Source organism: Pongo abelii, chromosome 6 (genome assembly GCF_028885655.2).
Source record: "Pongo abelii isolate AG06213 chromosome 6, NHGRI_mPonAbe1-v2.0_pri, whole genome shotgun sequence".
NCBI classification, from domain to species: domain Eukaryota; kingdom Metazoa; phylum Chordata; class Mammalia; order Primates; family Hominidae; genus Pongo; species Pongo abelii.
The window spans coordinates 83,116,383-83,132,744 of NC_071991.2; the positions used below are offsets into that span (position 1 = coordinate 83,116,383).

The following is a 16,362-nucleotide window of genomic DNA, read 5'->3' on the forward strand; positions in this document are numbered from 1 at the left end:
TTCATCGCTGTTAGGGCTGCCTGCTCAATCAGACTGTACACTTCTTGAGAACTGAGATTTCTCTTCATTCTCCATCATGCTGCTCCACAGTGCCAAGGCACACCGTAGATAATCACTGATGAAACTAAAATTAATTTACAGTTAATTGCAAAAAAATTAACATGAGACAAAAGGAAAGGAAAAGACAATATGTTCTTGTTTCAATAGTCAAAATTTTCCACAAACTCTTAGTAAAACATTTCTTTCTTTTAATTACAGATAACAATGTGAACTGATTTAGAAATACTTTACACATGTAAATTAGAAAAATAAACAGAAGCAACCAGATTGCATATTCTTAACACAATTCCTACATAATTTAATAGAAACTGATTCCCTAGGGTGGGAGATGTACAAAAATATGTAATTCTTCACCTAAAACAGAACCAATACATAGGTGTGAGCCCAAATTTTACATAAACAAAATGAACAAAAGGTTTCCTATAAAAAAATTACAAGGCAAAATTGGGGGAAATGAATACCAAATGAAACTTCTTACACCATATTTAAACATGTGATTTAAGAAAAAAATTATAATAATATTAGATATTCAAACTAAGTCTAGCATAAAATATTTCAGCCTTAAAAATGTTTAAAACATTTTTATAATAAATTTTATGTCACATAATAATTAATAAATACATAGTATCATTAACAGTGATATAAATGCTCTCTAAAACTTGAAAATCCAAAAATAACTTGTCAACAACTACAGGCTACCAAATGTGCTGCCACACAACTTGCTGTCAATGGTAAACTAAGCAAAAAGTATATCAGCATTACCCCAGAATTAAAGCTGGAGAAAAAAACTACAATTAAAGTAATGAATTGGAATAACAAAGAGGAGAAAACAAAAGCATAAAGGCAAAAAACGAACAAATCAAATCTCTCTCTCATACTATCATTAGAAACTAACCTGCCTACTTTCAAAGCTCTATAACCTTATCTTCCCCCAAAAAACAAATTTCATTTAACAATTTTTTAAATTCCCACTATGTAAAAATTTCCCATAGTAGGTCATACAGGAACAAAAATGAGTAAAATATAGCTCTTCCCTCAAACAGTTGTTAAAATAATAGGAGGGGTCAGATGAATAAGTAAGCAATGACAATACACGGCAGAACATGAGGGTGATGCAAACAGAATGAAGGCATCAGACGGTGGGTTCACATCTGATGGAAGCGGTGGCATTTGGAAAATATGAGAGAATAGGTAGAATTTCAGATTTAGAAATTGGGGGAATAGGGTTACAAATATAAAGCAAAGCAAAAGTAAAAATATTGAATCGACAAAGTGCACAACAGATTAAAGCAATAAAGTGTGGCTTCCGCAGGATAGAAAAATGTCACAAGGGAGAGTCTGCATGTATGCCAAAAGACAAATGCAACAACTGAGATTTGTTTAAATTCAATATATTTTTTATATATTAGAACCATATTTTCTTCACTAAAAATAAAACATCTTAACACATATCACTGCCTCAGGTTAGGCTATATCAAAAACAGGCATAAATATTCAATATTTTCTTAATGTAATAAACCAAGCAGAATTCAACGTTTTAGAGGCTGTGTTTTTCCAGCAGTCACAACATGCAATAAGGTTGCATATAATACCACCTAGTCTATTTTTCTATTTTGATCATGTCTGAGATAAAGCTACATGAACATGCACATAAATGTACATCAGAAATGTAACTTTATGAAAAATGAAGAAAAACAATCATATTAGAGATTTAAGTCAACATCTTTGATTTAGCCAAGCTACTTTTCCTCTCAACAAAAAAGGTTTTATGGGAATTGGGGATTCAGCTATGTAAAACAATTTGAGCCCTCAAATGTAAGGTATTATAATACATTCCCAGTATGTTTATGGTTTCTAAGGAACTAGGCTGTAACTTTACCAAAAAATTTTCCACTTAAGAGTTCATCACTCAAGGGAATATATTCAAGTTTAGGAGGAAAAAAAGAGAGACTACTAATTTTGTATTTAATCACTACTTTTAAATTATCTAAAATACCACACTAATTAAAAATACTAATCCAAATTCAGGGCTCTTAATTCTATTCACTTGTATAAAAAGTTATGACAGCTTAACAGTTTTCCTTACCATTATTAAACTCAATATTTTCTGCAATTTTGAAAAGTAATTTAACCTAATTTCTAAACCCACATAACAGCTTGGAATCTCATAATCTTCAGTACTAGTTTTTATTCAAACAAAAATATGACTGCAAATCTTCACTTCACAGGTCAGATTTCAAAACTCTGCAAAAAATATATAGAATAAAAAATGAAATGCACACCAACTCCTCTTTCTGTACTTAGCTCATTAGACCACAGTTCACATTATACACCTGATTATATAACTCAGTGGCAGAACATAGTGCTTATATAGCTGATTATATAACTCAATGGCAGAATGCAGTGTTTGTGTATGTGTGTGTTGAGAAGGAAAGAGGAGAAATTTTACAAGCATGATTTGTGGTTTGCCACAGCAAATCTTATCAAGGACTTTTTTTTACTGTTTGCATTTCTTCATTCGTCAACATAAAAAATCTATTCTGTTATAGGGAAAACAGAAGCTATAATCTTACCAAAGTTAACATCACGTTAGGGCTCTAACTGAAAGCAAAAAAAAAAAAAGAAGCGTTTAGTCACCAAAATCTAAACAGAGCTAGAAGTAAGAACAAAACATGAAGTTTTCAATATTCAGTCAGTATTACAAAAGTCATAAATCACTGAACAGAAATAGATTTTATCACTTTCCAAATGAAACAGGATTCAAAACTTATTTCAAGATCACAGATACCCTAAAACCATATGCCACGTAAGTTTATAATGAATTGCTAGATGTCTGATTACGTGAGGAAATGGCACATTCTCCTAAAATCCCACTAGAACAACAATAATAATCCATCAAAGATAGCCGGTTCATCAGTTTCTGTGTGCATTTTAAATAAACTTATCTTGTAAAGCCTACCCTGTTTTTCTTCAGGCTTTTAGTGCCATCTAGTGGAATACTGTTGAAGTTACAATTTAAAAAGAGGTTTTGGGCAAAATGATTTATAGAACATTTTAATAAAAGGTTACTGGATCACATTTTAATCCAGCTTTATAACACAATCAAGTGATTAAGATGACATATTTTAATATGTGTCACATGCCTGTCCTTTCTGGGGCTAACACTGAAGAAAAGACACATCATAAATCAAGATATACAGAGAAAAATCGAGTATGTACATCTTAATTTTGTTTTTCTTTTGTTTTCGAACATGTCATCACTTTCTCTAAAAGAAAATAATACTGTCTATTCTGAGAAAAGACAACATCACAGCACCTTCAATCCCAGTGCCTTTCACAGGTTCTTCCACCTTCCAAATCCAATAAAATCATCAATCTTAAATTCTGCTTTTTAAATGTCCTTCCAATGTAACCCCTCTCCATTTCCTATACCTTATGTTCCTGTTTTCTTCTTAATCAGTATCCTTCTCCCCAACCTCTACTCAACAACTCACCCCATAAAACTGTAATCTTTCTTAAAAAAATTAATTGCCAACTCTAAAAGATCCTGAATACATTTCTACCTACTCCACATCCTCTCCTAGCTGAACTCTATTGTGCCTCTACTCCTCTGCAATTATCTATTTTTGCTTGTCTCCCCCACTCAGGTTGAGTTAGGAACAGTCTTGTACCTCTTTGCATCTTCAATGATTAGTAACTGTCTGGTTCCATAAGTGTTTGCCAAATGGACTGTATGAACGAACTTATATGATTTGCTTCTCAAAGCATCTGAAGCTATGAGAAGCATAATTTCATTAATGGTTAAAAAGAACACAACTAAATACTGTTAGCCATGAGCACCTAAGAAAAACTCTTAAATGATTTTGCAGATCCATAGTTAGAGTCTCCCTTAGTACCACCTGCAGAAGACACCTGTCCTAAATGATACATAATCCTAAATTGAAAGTCTTTATCACAATCACTAAATAAATTCACCTAGTCATAAACCTCAATACTAATCCTCTCTAATACAGACACCAATATGCAAATCTTCTAACAAAAACTGCTCAAAAAATTTAGAATGTATATTTCTTGTATCATATTTCTCCTACAAAAATTACAATATAGAAAGTATAAAGCATTCGAGCAAAAAGGACTCCAAAAAAGTCATCTAGTTCAATAGCATCTTTTCACAAATGAAGAAACTGAGGCACAAAGCATTAAAATGACTTCCTTTCAACAAGCTGAATGTTTAAGTCAATACTTCAACCTATGTCTCTTGACTGTGATTCAAGCACACTTTCCACAAATCTTGGTGAAACTGTAAACCAAGCTCTGCAGTTAGCATGGGGTTTTAGGATTCTTTTAATGGATTTTAAGAAGTCAAGTCAAATCGGTTTATCTGATTTCACAGAAGTACTAGAAACTCTAGAAAACATTCTGCTCAAATTCCTAGAATTTATATAAGTAGAAATGCTTCAGAGTAGGCAGGTACTCAATAAATATTTGTTGAATGGATGAAGCATAAAAAATTATTTCTTATACAATTATATTCTCAAATGTTGACTGCAACAGACATTTATTTTGTCTCCTCATCCTATATTTTTCTTTCATGAAAAAAAAAATCAACAGTAAACCAATCATGTAACAGTAAAGACAGCTGAATCCCATTACTATTTATGAGTTAATTAAATTGAGGCCAAAAAAAACCCCTTATCATTAAAGAATACTATGAGGAGGCAATGCTTCAGTAAAAATTCATAAAACAATATTAGTGTCAATACTCTTTTTCAGGTTCATATTGTGCCACTGTGGAAGTACTATGAAAAGTGTATATTAATAAAGGCTGGATGCAGATTTATAAGGTTCTGAATACTGGTATTTTTACTTTTTAATCAGGGTTCAACAAATACTCTCAAAAACAGTCCAAATAAGTTCTGTAACTAATAACGTTGTGGCTCTACTATTATATATTATAACAAATACTAGTTTTATTCTTAATTCTTGTAACCAATTAAGTAAAATATCTTTCATGTTTAAATGGATTAACAAACTTAGAAAATACTACCTAATTTCTTATATCTTTACCTCTGCATGAAAATCCCACTAATTTGAAATATAACAGAATCCATTTCGAAGAATGAAATTTTAGGTCATTCTATCTTATTCTACAAAAATTCTCAGTAAAACTTCCAAACGATTTTTTAGAACAGTTCCTCTATTTCCTGTTGCTCCATTCTTGAGATAATATTCTCATCTTGGCCATTGGTTCCCAAACCCGGCTCTACACTGGAATTACCGGGGAATCTCTAAATATTACTGACACTTGCCTCCATCCAAAAACGGTGATTTAATTGGAATTGGCCATGGCCTGGGGACTGCTGATTCTAAATGTACAGCAAAGCTTGGGCACCACTGATCTTGGCACTGAGCTATTTAAGCTAAAATTTCTGAAATCTGTCTAAAAGTTTCCTTTCCTCTAGCAAGTTCTGAAAAGAACCTTAAATGTTTTCTACTTTTCTATACTATTTTATCCACCCAAATTCCAAATTTCCAGTATAAAGATTACCATTTGACTTGCATCTGCTCTTAAAATGGGGCACAGGATCAGATTGTCTATAAAATGCAGAAATTGTGCCAGATGGTTTATACAGTTTCTTCCCACTTTGAATTTATACAGTTCTAAAATAAATAAATAAATAATACCATCTGGCTTATCAAGCACACCTAGTGCCCTTCAATTCTCCTTCACTACCCTCCTTTTTCTAGCAAGTTGAAGCACATACAATTTGCCAATATTTGACCATTTTAAACTTAAACAGCCATCATTTATCCTAATACTTTTCTCCTACTTATCCTTATACTAGAACCTTTTCATGTAACAGAACCCAAACTAACCTATTTCTTTCTTGAAAGTGCCACTGAAATCTCTCAATTCCCTGTCCTAACTTAGAAAGATACTATGAAAAGAAAGGAGCCGATTCCTGAAGACCAGGCATATGTTTTTTAAAACTTGTACCTACACTTATGAGTGAGGCAGAGCTATTAAATGAAGTTAATGTTTATAAGTTTTCCATATAAGAATTAACAGTGACTACTTAAATAGCACAAATTGTTAAGTTCAAAGAGTACTCCCCTAAGCAAAACTAATGGGTACCTTGCTTTTTAAACCTAGAATATACTGTGAGAATTTTCTATGTAATATATATATATCACTAAGTTAAAAACCCAAGCTTCCAAATAATTTCTAGAGTATGATACCATTTTTAAAAGGTTGTATAACTTATAATACCATAAAAAGCTATACTGACTACTTCCTGTAAAATAACTGCCAATTTCAAAGAGTTTATCTCATCGCCCTGTTTCCTTCACAGTATTATAATTTGTAATCGCCTTACCCCCGCTTGAATGTAAGCTCACTGTCTGACAACAGGGAAGTTTTGACTTTTGGAGAGAACTTTGTCTTTTCACTGCTATACTGCCAATCCCTAGAAAATATCTCTAGCACATAGAAACTCAATAAATTTGTTGAATATGCATAGGGAAAAGACCAGTAGGCAATGTTAACCTTGACAGTGTTGGTGATGTTTGTGATTTTTTTTTTAGATACCTTTTTCTGTTTATCATGTTTTCTGTTTAGAGTACACATTAATTTTATATTTAAAGCAAAAGTTATTTTAAAATAATCATTTGAATTAACATTTTCCATTTTGTTAAAACGCTTTTAATCTTAATTTTAAAAGATCTTAAATAAAGATCTTTTTCAATTACATCAAATTTCAGGTCATCAAGAACTAGCAACAACATTAATTTCAAAGCAATTATATAAAAATAAATCATTAAAATATATATGTTATGATCTAAGTATAAAGTCTTATCTAAATTGCGAAAAATACTGAACATTAAAGTTACATCAAGCTATGCTGTGTAAGGAATTTCTGAATATGAGTCTTCTTAACTCTTGATCTCAGTACTGACTTCAAACCTCATCCAAAGACTCAGTTTACTGACTGGAGCTTTGCCACTCTCTGGACCCAGCAACTCTCATGTTCTCAGAACCACCCAGAAAGAAGGCAGAAGCTCTGCTCACCCTCCATCATTTGTTATGCTATAGGAGAACACAGAAAAAACAAACAGGCAGATGAAGCTTGTAGGGATTTCTTAGTGTAAGGTTAAATGTAAGCTTACAGCATCAATACCTTTTTTACTATTAACTGTTTTATTATTTAACTAACTTAGCTTCTTAGTATGTGCTAAACAGACCAGTGCTTTAGGCTTACTCTTCACCTGAACCATTTATATTTGCTGACCTTGTGATCCCAGACTGGCCACTCCACCCAAGGCCAGTTATCCTAAAAGTACAGACTGCACTGGTCACTGATGGAGCTAGGGGTGTACAGTCAATAAGAAGACTGTGTAATGAGATCACCATAAATTCACTACCAACCACTACTGGGAAACCATCATGGCTCATGGTGGAGACACAACAGAAAGTTCTTGTTAAGACAGTAATGTATTTTTTTAAAGAGGCTCACTCATCAATTTGACATTGATTCTGCAAAAAGTAATACAATCTAATTCAAGGTATGTTCATAATGCATGATAATCTTTTTCTTAAGTCAAAGAAATAAAGAGAATTATTGTCAATTAATTAGGATTTATGGCTATCTCTTGTTTCCCAACATTTTCATAGTCAATAATTTTCAATAACATAAAACTATACGGAATGCTTTTTTTAAGTTTTTGTCTGAACCATTTCATGCAAAAGGGTTGGTTATAATTTTATTGCATTTGGAGAATATGTTTCAGTCTAACCCAAAATAAAAACAATGCAGTAAATACAACATTCACTTTAGCAGGTAAGGCACCTGAAAGAAATGGAAATCATCCTCCTAAGGAGCTGACACCGAGGTGTAAGGAGAGGCCTTAAACTGCTGATCAAGAGAAGCACACCCTGTGTATTCAAACGCCTGATGCAGAAAACAAACAGTATTTTCACGTATCACTCTCAAATTAAAAAATACTTCAACAGACATTCAAAAGTGCCAGCTTAATCTGTGATGGAGCAGCTATTCACATGGGCAGCTCCAAGCAGCAACACTCCAGAAAAACAGCAGGGATTTAACAATACTTAATAATTCCAAGGGGAATCCAGCTAGCTTTCAAATAACCTACATAAAATTTGTAAACTGAGAAATTCACATGAATATCAGAGGATTAAAATCTAAAATACCTACAATCTAGGAGATAAGTTATACAATTCAGTATACACAATGGTTTAGATGCTTATTCAAAAACCTCTGCTCCACAACAAAAATATAATCATGATTTTTGGCACAGAATGTTAAGAGCATAAAAAGTCAGTAGTCAACTATTTCATTTTATTTCTACAAATTACAGCAGATAAATCAATAAGTGTGTGTGTGTGTGTGTGTGTGCATACACATATACATAACTGCTTTCAGGCTAAGAATTTAATATAATAAATTCCAAATTTATCAAGTTTGCATTTTTTGCTTTGCTATAATGAATCATACATACTGCATCCCAATGTGTAATGAAATAAGCCCTACACCTACTATACAATAAAAATTTACCTAGCTTATCTTAACAACCATCTGCCTGTAGGAAAGAAAAGCTTCTGTGAATCAATTACTATCCAGAGGCAATCATATTTTCTTAAGGAAGTAAAAAGTCACGCTCACACGTGTAGCTCAATACCTTTCCAGGGACCCGGAGACTCTCTATGGCACCAAGATCACTGAGGCTTTCTTGAGGGCTTTTCAGACCCTTAAAAAAATAAGACGAGGAAAATTTTAATCATGCTGAAGAATTATAAAAGGATAGAATACACCTACTGAAAAAGAAATGACCACTTTAAAAATAGAAATTTTCCTGCTTCAAAATATGGAAGATATATTCTAAAAGCAATCATCATTTAATATACATAGTACTATTATTAAATCAGAGAAGGGTGTACTTTTGGTATTTTAAAATAAAAGAGTATTATATGGCAACTTTACAACTAATGGTGGAAGTCCAACCCATCTATGATTTGAAAACAGCCAAAAGTAAAGAAGCTTACATAACAAAAAGCATTCTATAAAAGCCACTTATACATACAATAATAATTACTAAATCCATCAGGAAAAAAGTCCAAGCAATAGTATTATGATTCACAGATACAATATACTAACCAACTAAGCTAACATATAAGTAATCCCTTCATTTTACTTGATTATTTCCCACCAATGTATCCAATTCATGCTGCACAAATTAAGATTGAAGTCTCATATCTCACTGTCTTTTACCTGTCCTTTAGTTCTTTGGTGCCCTGTACTTTCTATATTCACATCAACTGAGGGATTCTGAAAGCTTTATTTGTACCAGGGGAAATTATTAAAATAGAAAGAAATCAGCAATTTACATTTTCTTTAAAATCCTCTTTTTAAAAATAGGCTATTCGAAGCAGACATTTAATGTCCCTGCAATATTAGTTTTTAGGCAAAATTAGCTATTATTAATTTGAGGAGAGATTTATGATACAAATTGTCCTTTAGGTGCCCTATATTGGGGATCCTTAGTAACCAAAATATATGGTATGCTTATGTTGACTATTTGAGACTCAGAGCAGAACTTGCTTATCTTTAAACTATAGAGATGTGTATTTTCTCTTCCCTGTTGTTAAATACCACTAGTCATATCTAAAATTTTTTATTACAAAGTGCTCTGCCTCAACCCCAAGTCTTCCATTACCCTCAGAATATCTAACCTTACCCACCCTTCTCTCCCCCTCTCCCTCTCTCAGGCACACTTACCACTCCAGGAAATGAGAAAGCAATACATCACTTTCAGAATTATCTCCTCTACAAAGTCTTCCTAAATCCCTATGCTCCAAAGAACACAGTATTTCTCAGTATAACCCTTGGATCATATCCATCAACATCACCCAGGGAACTTGTTAAAAGTAAGATTCCTAGGCCCTAAAATAAACCTAATGAATAGGTTTTTCTAGATTTGGGCCAGGAATGTGCGTTTTCCAAAACAATACCTCAGCAAGACATCTTCCAAGACAATACCTCAGCCAAAGTAGTAAAGTTTTAATTTTAAATATATGTTTCTCTTCCAAACTTTAAGTCCTAAGGAAAGGGAGAGACAAAGTCCTATTTGCCTCTGCAGCCCAGTGGCTAGCAAAGTTCCAGAAACAGAGTAAACAACAAAGAAATGAGTAAATTATTAGGTAAAAGTCATTGGTCAGGCTCCAATCTCCAACAAATTAGCACACTGTTCCCATGGGAACATGTAATTGACTGCAAAAAAAATTTCTAGGAATGCTCGCTGGAAAAAAAAAAAAAAAAAAAAGCCTAAGGAGATTTAATATGCCTTTCAATGAGTGAGGGAGAAAAATAGTATGTTACTAGTCTTGGGCGGTTTGTTCTTCCCTGTCTTGAATTCTCACCAACAGTCATGAGGGAATAGCATCAAAAGTGGTAAAGAAGGCAAGGCTGAGTTACCAAACTACACTTCTATATACATTATACATGCACACATGAAAGTAAAACTTCCCAATTTGATTCAAAATCATGACCACCCCTAAAATCCATTTTTAAAATGTAATTGCCATGTCTTTTAAACATTTTTCAAAGTACACATGCTCCTCGACTTACAATTGGGTTATGTTCCAATAAACCCATCATATGAGAACATATGGAAACATACAGAAGAAAACAGACACTGAGACTGCCTGAGGGTGGAGGGTAGGAGGAGAGAGAGGATCAGGAAAATAACTATTGGGTACTAGGCTTAATACTTGGGTGACAAAATAATCTCTACAACAAACCCCTGTGACACGAGTTTACCTATAGAACAAACTCGCATAGGTACCCTTGAACCAAAAATAAAAAAATTTTTTAAACCCAACATAAGTGGAAAATACATTTAATAATCTCAATAAAACCATCATAAACTCAAAAATTCATTAAGTGAAACCATAGTAAATCGGGGACCATCTGTACAGATTTGCTTAACTAATCTAACAGAAATCTCTGCAGAAATATATCATATTTAATTTCTCTTTCCCCAGAGCTAGTCCGTAAAGAAACCAATGCCTGAAATGTAAACGTGATATATACCAATATCTAGAAAAAGTAGTCACCACACAACAATTCAATACCAATACACGGCACATTTCTGCCAAATGTACAAAATAAAAGTAACACAAATTGAAAACCCGTGTACATGTTAGGAGGATGTAGAGTGAAGTGATTATAGCAATGGGCTCTGGAGCAGACCACTGGAGTTTGTATCCTGAGTTTCTTGCTGTGGTTTTGAACAACTTATCTATCCTTTCTGTGCACTATATTCTACGATCATTCATAGGCTATTATAAGAAGTAAAACAGGCCGGGCGTGGTGGCTCACGCCTGTAATCCCAGCACTTTGGGAGGCCGAGGCGGGTGGATCACGAGGTCAGGAGATGGAGACAATCCTGGGTAACACAGTGAAACCCCGTCTCTACTAAAAATACAAAAAAAAAAATTAGCCGGGCGTGGTGGCCGGCGTCTGTAGTCCCAGCTACTCGGGGGGCTGAGGCAGGAGAATGGCATGAACCCGGGAGGCGGAGCTTGCAGTGAGCCGAGATCGCGCCACTGCACTCCAGCCTGGGCGACAGAGTCAGACTCTGTCTGAAAAAAAAAAAAAAAAAAAAAAGAAGTAGAAGAGGTCATGTATGTGAGAAGGCAAAAATACTGTCTCATATATCTCAAGCATTCTGTGATGATTAACCATAAGGTACTACATGATCTAGCTTCCTGCCTGCAGTCATCTAACCTTATCCTGACCTCATCTCCCACTACTCTTCTCCTCACTCACTTCACCCACACAGGCCACTTGCAATTTCTCAAACAAGCTCCTGCCTCAGGGCCTCTGCATTTGCCTTTCCTTCCACTGGAAATGCTCCTTCCCAAATATCTACATCACAGAGTTCACTTCCTCACCCCCTTCAGGTTTTTTTATATTACCTTCTCTGCAAGTCCTTCCATGGCCATCCTATCTAAAATTATAAGTGACCTCAAATCACCAACAATTCCCAGGACTTTCTATCCTCTTTTCCTCTACAGTGTTTATCACCATGTCTGCCTTAACACTTGTCTATTTTTTTTTTTTTTTTTTTACTTAGAATAGTGCCTGGCACAAATTGCTCAATAAACATTTGTTGAATGGACTCAAAGAACAGAGGTGAGCATAATGGAGAAAGATGAAGAACAGATCTCGTCTAAATAAAGAGAGCTAACAAAGCCTTCCTTCCTCCCATTATTTTGCAAACAAAGATCCCAGGACAGCTGAAATGTCCCAAAACTTAAATTTCACAGACCTTAATTTCCTATCTCTCCATATTAACTCAATATATATTATTAGCACATTCTATAGGTTCAAAAAAAGAAATACTTTCATGTATACTTGCTTGTAATCCTATTAAATTTAACCCAATAATAAACTGTACTAATTCAAACCCTCAATGTAAATAGGAGGCACACTAATTTCATACCTCATAGATTCAGGAACTGTGCATCAGTATCAAATATGTGAAAGTCAAGCCATAACATATATAATTAGGATAACTTTAAAAATGTGTACAAAACTCCTAATTTTACCTCACTTTGTACACAGCATGGTTCCAGCTTTTTGTATGTGTTCTTTAATGTATTTTTTTCCATTTCAATTAAACACAGGTTTGACCTGCTGAAATTCAATAAGCAACTGACTAAGGCTTAAGTGTTACCATTTTCAGCACAATTGCATTACATTTAGGAGACATACACTTATCACTGCTATCTGAAATTTTTTTCTCTCCTCAGTTTTACAAAATGAGGTCAAAAAAACTAAACCAACCACAGCTACCATACAATTATGACAATGTTAACTACACTGAACGGCATGGCAGGCAACAAACTTGACAGAGCATCAAACAGCTGATGCACAAAAGTCCAATTCAGCATTCTAAAGGCAGTTTAGAGGTATTAGTGGTATAATGTACAAAAGTATATATTGATTTAAAAATCAAACAGGTACCGAAGTCAGCATCAACTTATCTATTGCTTGAATTACTGCAACAGCCTGCTTCCAGTTTTCCTGCTTCCCACCATCAACGTAGCCAATGTAACCAACGGTCTCTTTGTTCAAGTATTTCCTTGATAATGCCCAAGAACTCCATTAACGCCTTAATCTCTTTAACTTCATTATATCATGTAAACACCACTATCAGGCTAACTCCATAAGGTAAACATTATTCCTATTTTAAAGATGTGGAAACAGATCCTTAAAAACGTTACGTAACTTGCCGAAAGTCACACAGCTGCCACAGGATACAGCAGGACCCAAACTCATCGTCAAGTAAGAAGTAGTAGGACGCGCAACACCAGTACTCAACACGTGAGGAATTAACAAATGTTACTAGCCACTTACTTAAATATCTTTATTATTCACAGAACATTTTGATTATATTTTCATAACATTAACAAAATGATCTGACATAACTAAAATAATCATATAAGGGTCATTTGTGTATTGTGCAAGAGAAATACACAATTTGTATCCTGTTTATATATCTCTCAAATTGTGAATTCTCAAATAAGAATGTGGAATTTGAGTCATTTTTGTAATCAACAAGAAAAAAACTCACAAATATACCTTTCACTAAACGATTACCTTCCACATTCTCCAGACTTCTAAAAGCCAAGTTGATTTAAAACTCTAATCCTAACTATCTTTCATATTAAAATAATAAAATGACGAATTCTAGTGAAATATTAAAGCTGAAGTAAATAAAGGTAGCTAAAACAAAGTCATAATAAGTACATAAAACAAAATTTCTGCACTTCTTAAATGAAGCTGAGGCATTATTACGAGGTCCCTAACATTTATGAGACAGGTTACAAAATAGCCAAAGCTCTTATTCATGAATTTCCATTCTGGGAAAAAAAGAAAAGATCAGTATTTTTCCATGACAAAAATAATTTTTTTAAAGCAGAATTTCACAAAGAGTTTTCACATATATTAGCTTATTGATGACCCTCATAACAGAACTGTGAAATAAAATGAACAAAAATAATTATTTTCACATCCAGAAACGTAAGCTACAAAGTTTGGGGACTTGCCCCAAATCCAAAAGCTACTAATTCTGTCTTCAAATCATCCGTTTTCAGTCTTTCCAGGTCACCTCTACTGCACAGACCACACCACCCTACCCAGGCTATCAGCTTGCATATGACAGACAGCCTGGATGCGGAAGACCTTGCAAGGAAGCTGGGACTGTTCTGGAAAGATGGCAAAAAGAGGAGGAGGGGAGACAAAGATATCCTGATTCCTTCAATGACTTCTTTTTAAACAAATGTTTCTGGGAGGCTGGTACCCGCTGGAGCAGTGCTCCAATCCAGGCGGCCCAGGTGAGTTTTCTAGGGTATGCCCCGGCTTCCCAGTCCCCCTGACACCTGCCACCACCCATAACTTAGATCTCCACCCGCCACTGGTTGGGGACAGAACATCTCGGCTCCTCTCACTTCCGAGATGAAGGAAGCCTTTGCTTCAGCCGCCGCGACTTACCTGTCGGGTCATGAGAGATTTGATTTTTTGCATGTCGAAATCCTGAGGAGGGTACCCTGCCTCAAAGAGCTAACAAATCACACCGAGCCACTACACAGCTGGTCCTGACACTGGGAAGCCATAGTGGGTGGTCACGTGGAGGCGCCTACCCAGGCTAGCCTGTCTTTCCCTGGGCATGCTGGGAACTGTAGTCTTCTGGGCGCCGGCGGTAGCAACAATGAACTAAAGCGGCCAACCCAGGGACTACATCTCCCAGCAAGCAAAAGAGCGGGTGCTTCAGTTAAGCCGGTAAATATTACTGCTCAGAGCGACCACTGCGATCGCCGGTCTTACGAAGGTGCTTGCACTAGGTAGTAGCTACTCTTCGGCGAGACGGAAACCTAAGTCACAGGTGACTAGGCGTTGAGCGAAAGATCAAACTCAGAGGAGACAATATATAAGCCAGACTGACGCGATGTCCCCTCGGATTGTGAGGGAGGAAACCTCACCTGGTCTAGAGGGGCGGGGTGGGAGAACGAGAGACTGACGCGAAGGAGAAGGAACTCAAGAAAGGGCTGTCACTGAGGGGTGACCTGAGAACTCGAGACTACCCCGGGCGCGCTGGGTTTGGCCTGAGGAAAGGTGTGCTCTAGGTTGCCCAATAGGCGGCCCTCCAGGTTTAGGGCTGTTCTACCTCAGTCTTGGTATCCCCTGCAAAAGCTCTAAAATCGAAGGATTTTGACACCCACCTATTATTTTACCTCCGTACTCTAAAGCAGTGATGACGGGAAATACGACAATAACGAGTATACGTGTCACTTTAAAGTCCTCTTTTCAACTTTTGGCAGTTTAGTTAAATTGGGGAAAGTAACAGGAGTGTCTTTGGGGACACAATTTTAAAAGGACTTTACAATTATAAGAATATGAGAAGAAGAAGAAGAAAAAGCGGCCCTAAAGCTAACAATAATAGGTAACACTTATCGAAAGCTGAGTACCTGTCAGGAACTGCTAATAGCTTTAAATATATGATTTCATTTATCCCCACAAGAATCCTGTGGGTTCCCATTTTAAAGATGACGAAGCAGGTATGGCGAAATTAAGGAACTTGCCTAAGATTACTGCAGATGTGCAAGCAGAAACTGAAGGATTGGTCATCAGATGCGTTAAGATTTTCACGTATTGTGCTGAAGAAAGTTCTAAAGCATGGCACCAATTTTTTTAAGTTTATTTTATTATAATGTTAACTTTTAAAAGTATGACACAGACCCATAATTTCAAAAATATTTCTTAGAATAAAAAAAGTTCAAGTGTGTCAACCTAATAAAAAATATTAGGTAAACAATAGTATGGGTGGTAGTCAGATATGGCAAAACTAATAAAGGTGATTTACAAATGACTGAAGTTTAGGGGACACTAACAGAGGTTATTTCTCATTCTGAAATTCTATTTTCTCACCCCTCAGAGCCTCGTTTTATTAATTTTTACAAATGAGGTTGTAATATTTTATATAGGGCTTTGTAAGGATAAATGAGATGATGTAGGTGAATGAAATGTATAAATTGTAAAGAACTATGCAATTATGAGGTATTAGTGGTTTTGATTCTGCCCAGTTCTCTACTCCAACAGAACCACCTTGTGCATACTTGTGTCATCACTGCGTTCAGCAATTCCTTTGAAATTATATGCTTACCTATATGCTTCTCTGACTCTGTTATTTCAAACCCCTTAAAGAAATTCTGGCCAC

The 16,362-nt window shown here is 35.2% G+C and overlaps 2 protein-coding genes across 5 annotated transcripts in view; one reads left to right on the top strand and one right to left on the bottom strand.

The window, feature by feature from the left end:
- VPS50 (VPS50 subunit of EARP/GARPII complex) overlaps positions 1–14,828 on the bottom strand; it is a 127,877-nt gene extending 113,049 nt beyond the window's left edge. The window contains exons 1-2 of one of the 3 annotated variants that reach the window (XM_024249845.3): positions 14,640–14,828; positions 8,761–8,829 (exon numbers count right to left, since the gene is read on the bottom strand). In XM_024249845.3, coding sequence (XP_024105613.2) covers positions 8,761–8,829; positions 14,640–14,672 — 102 coding nt within the window. In that variant the 5' untranslated portion in view covers positions 14,673–14,828. Of the gene's footprint in view, positions 1–2,633; positions 2,662–8,744; positions 8,830–14,639 lie in introns of those variants that run through there. The other 2 variants (XM_054559478.2, XM_063726081.1) reach the window with 2 other exon arrangements.
- HEPACAM2 (HEPACAM family member 2) overlaps positions 14,821–16,362 on the top strand; it is a 43,202-nt gene continuing 41,660 nt past the window's right edge. Inside the window, exon 1 of one of the 2 annotated variants that reach the window (XM_054559480.1) lies at positions 14,821–14,927. The gene's annotated coding sequence lies outside the window, so the exon portion shown is untranslated. Of the gene's footprint in view, positions 15,031–16,362 lie in introns of both variants that reach the window. The other variant, XM_024249847.2, reaches the window with a different exon arrangement.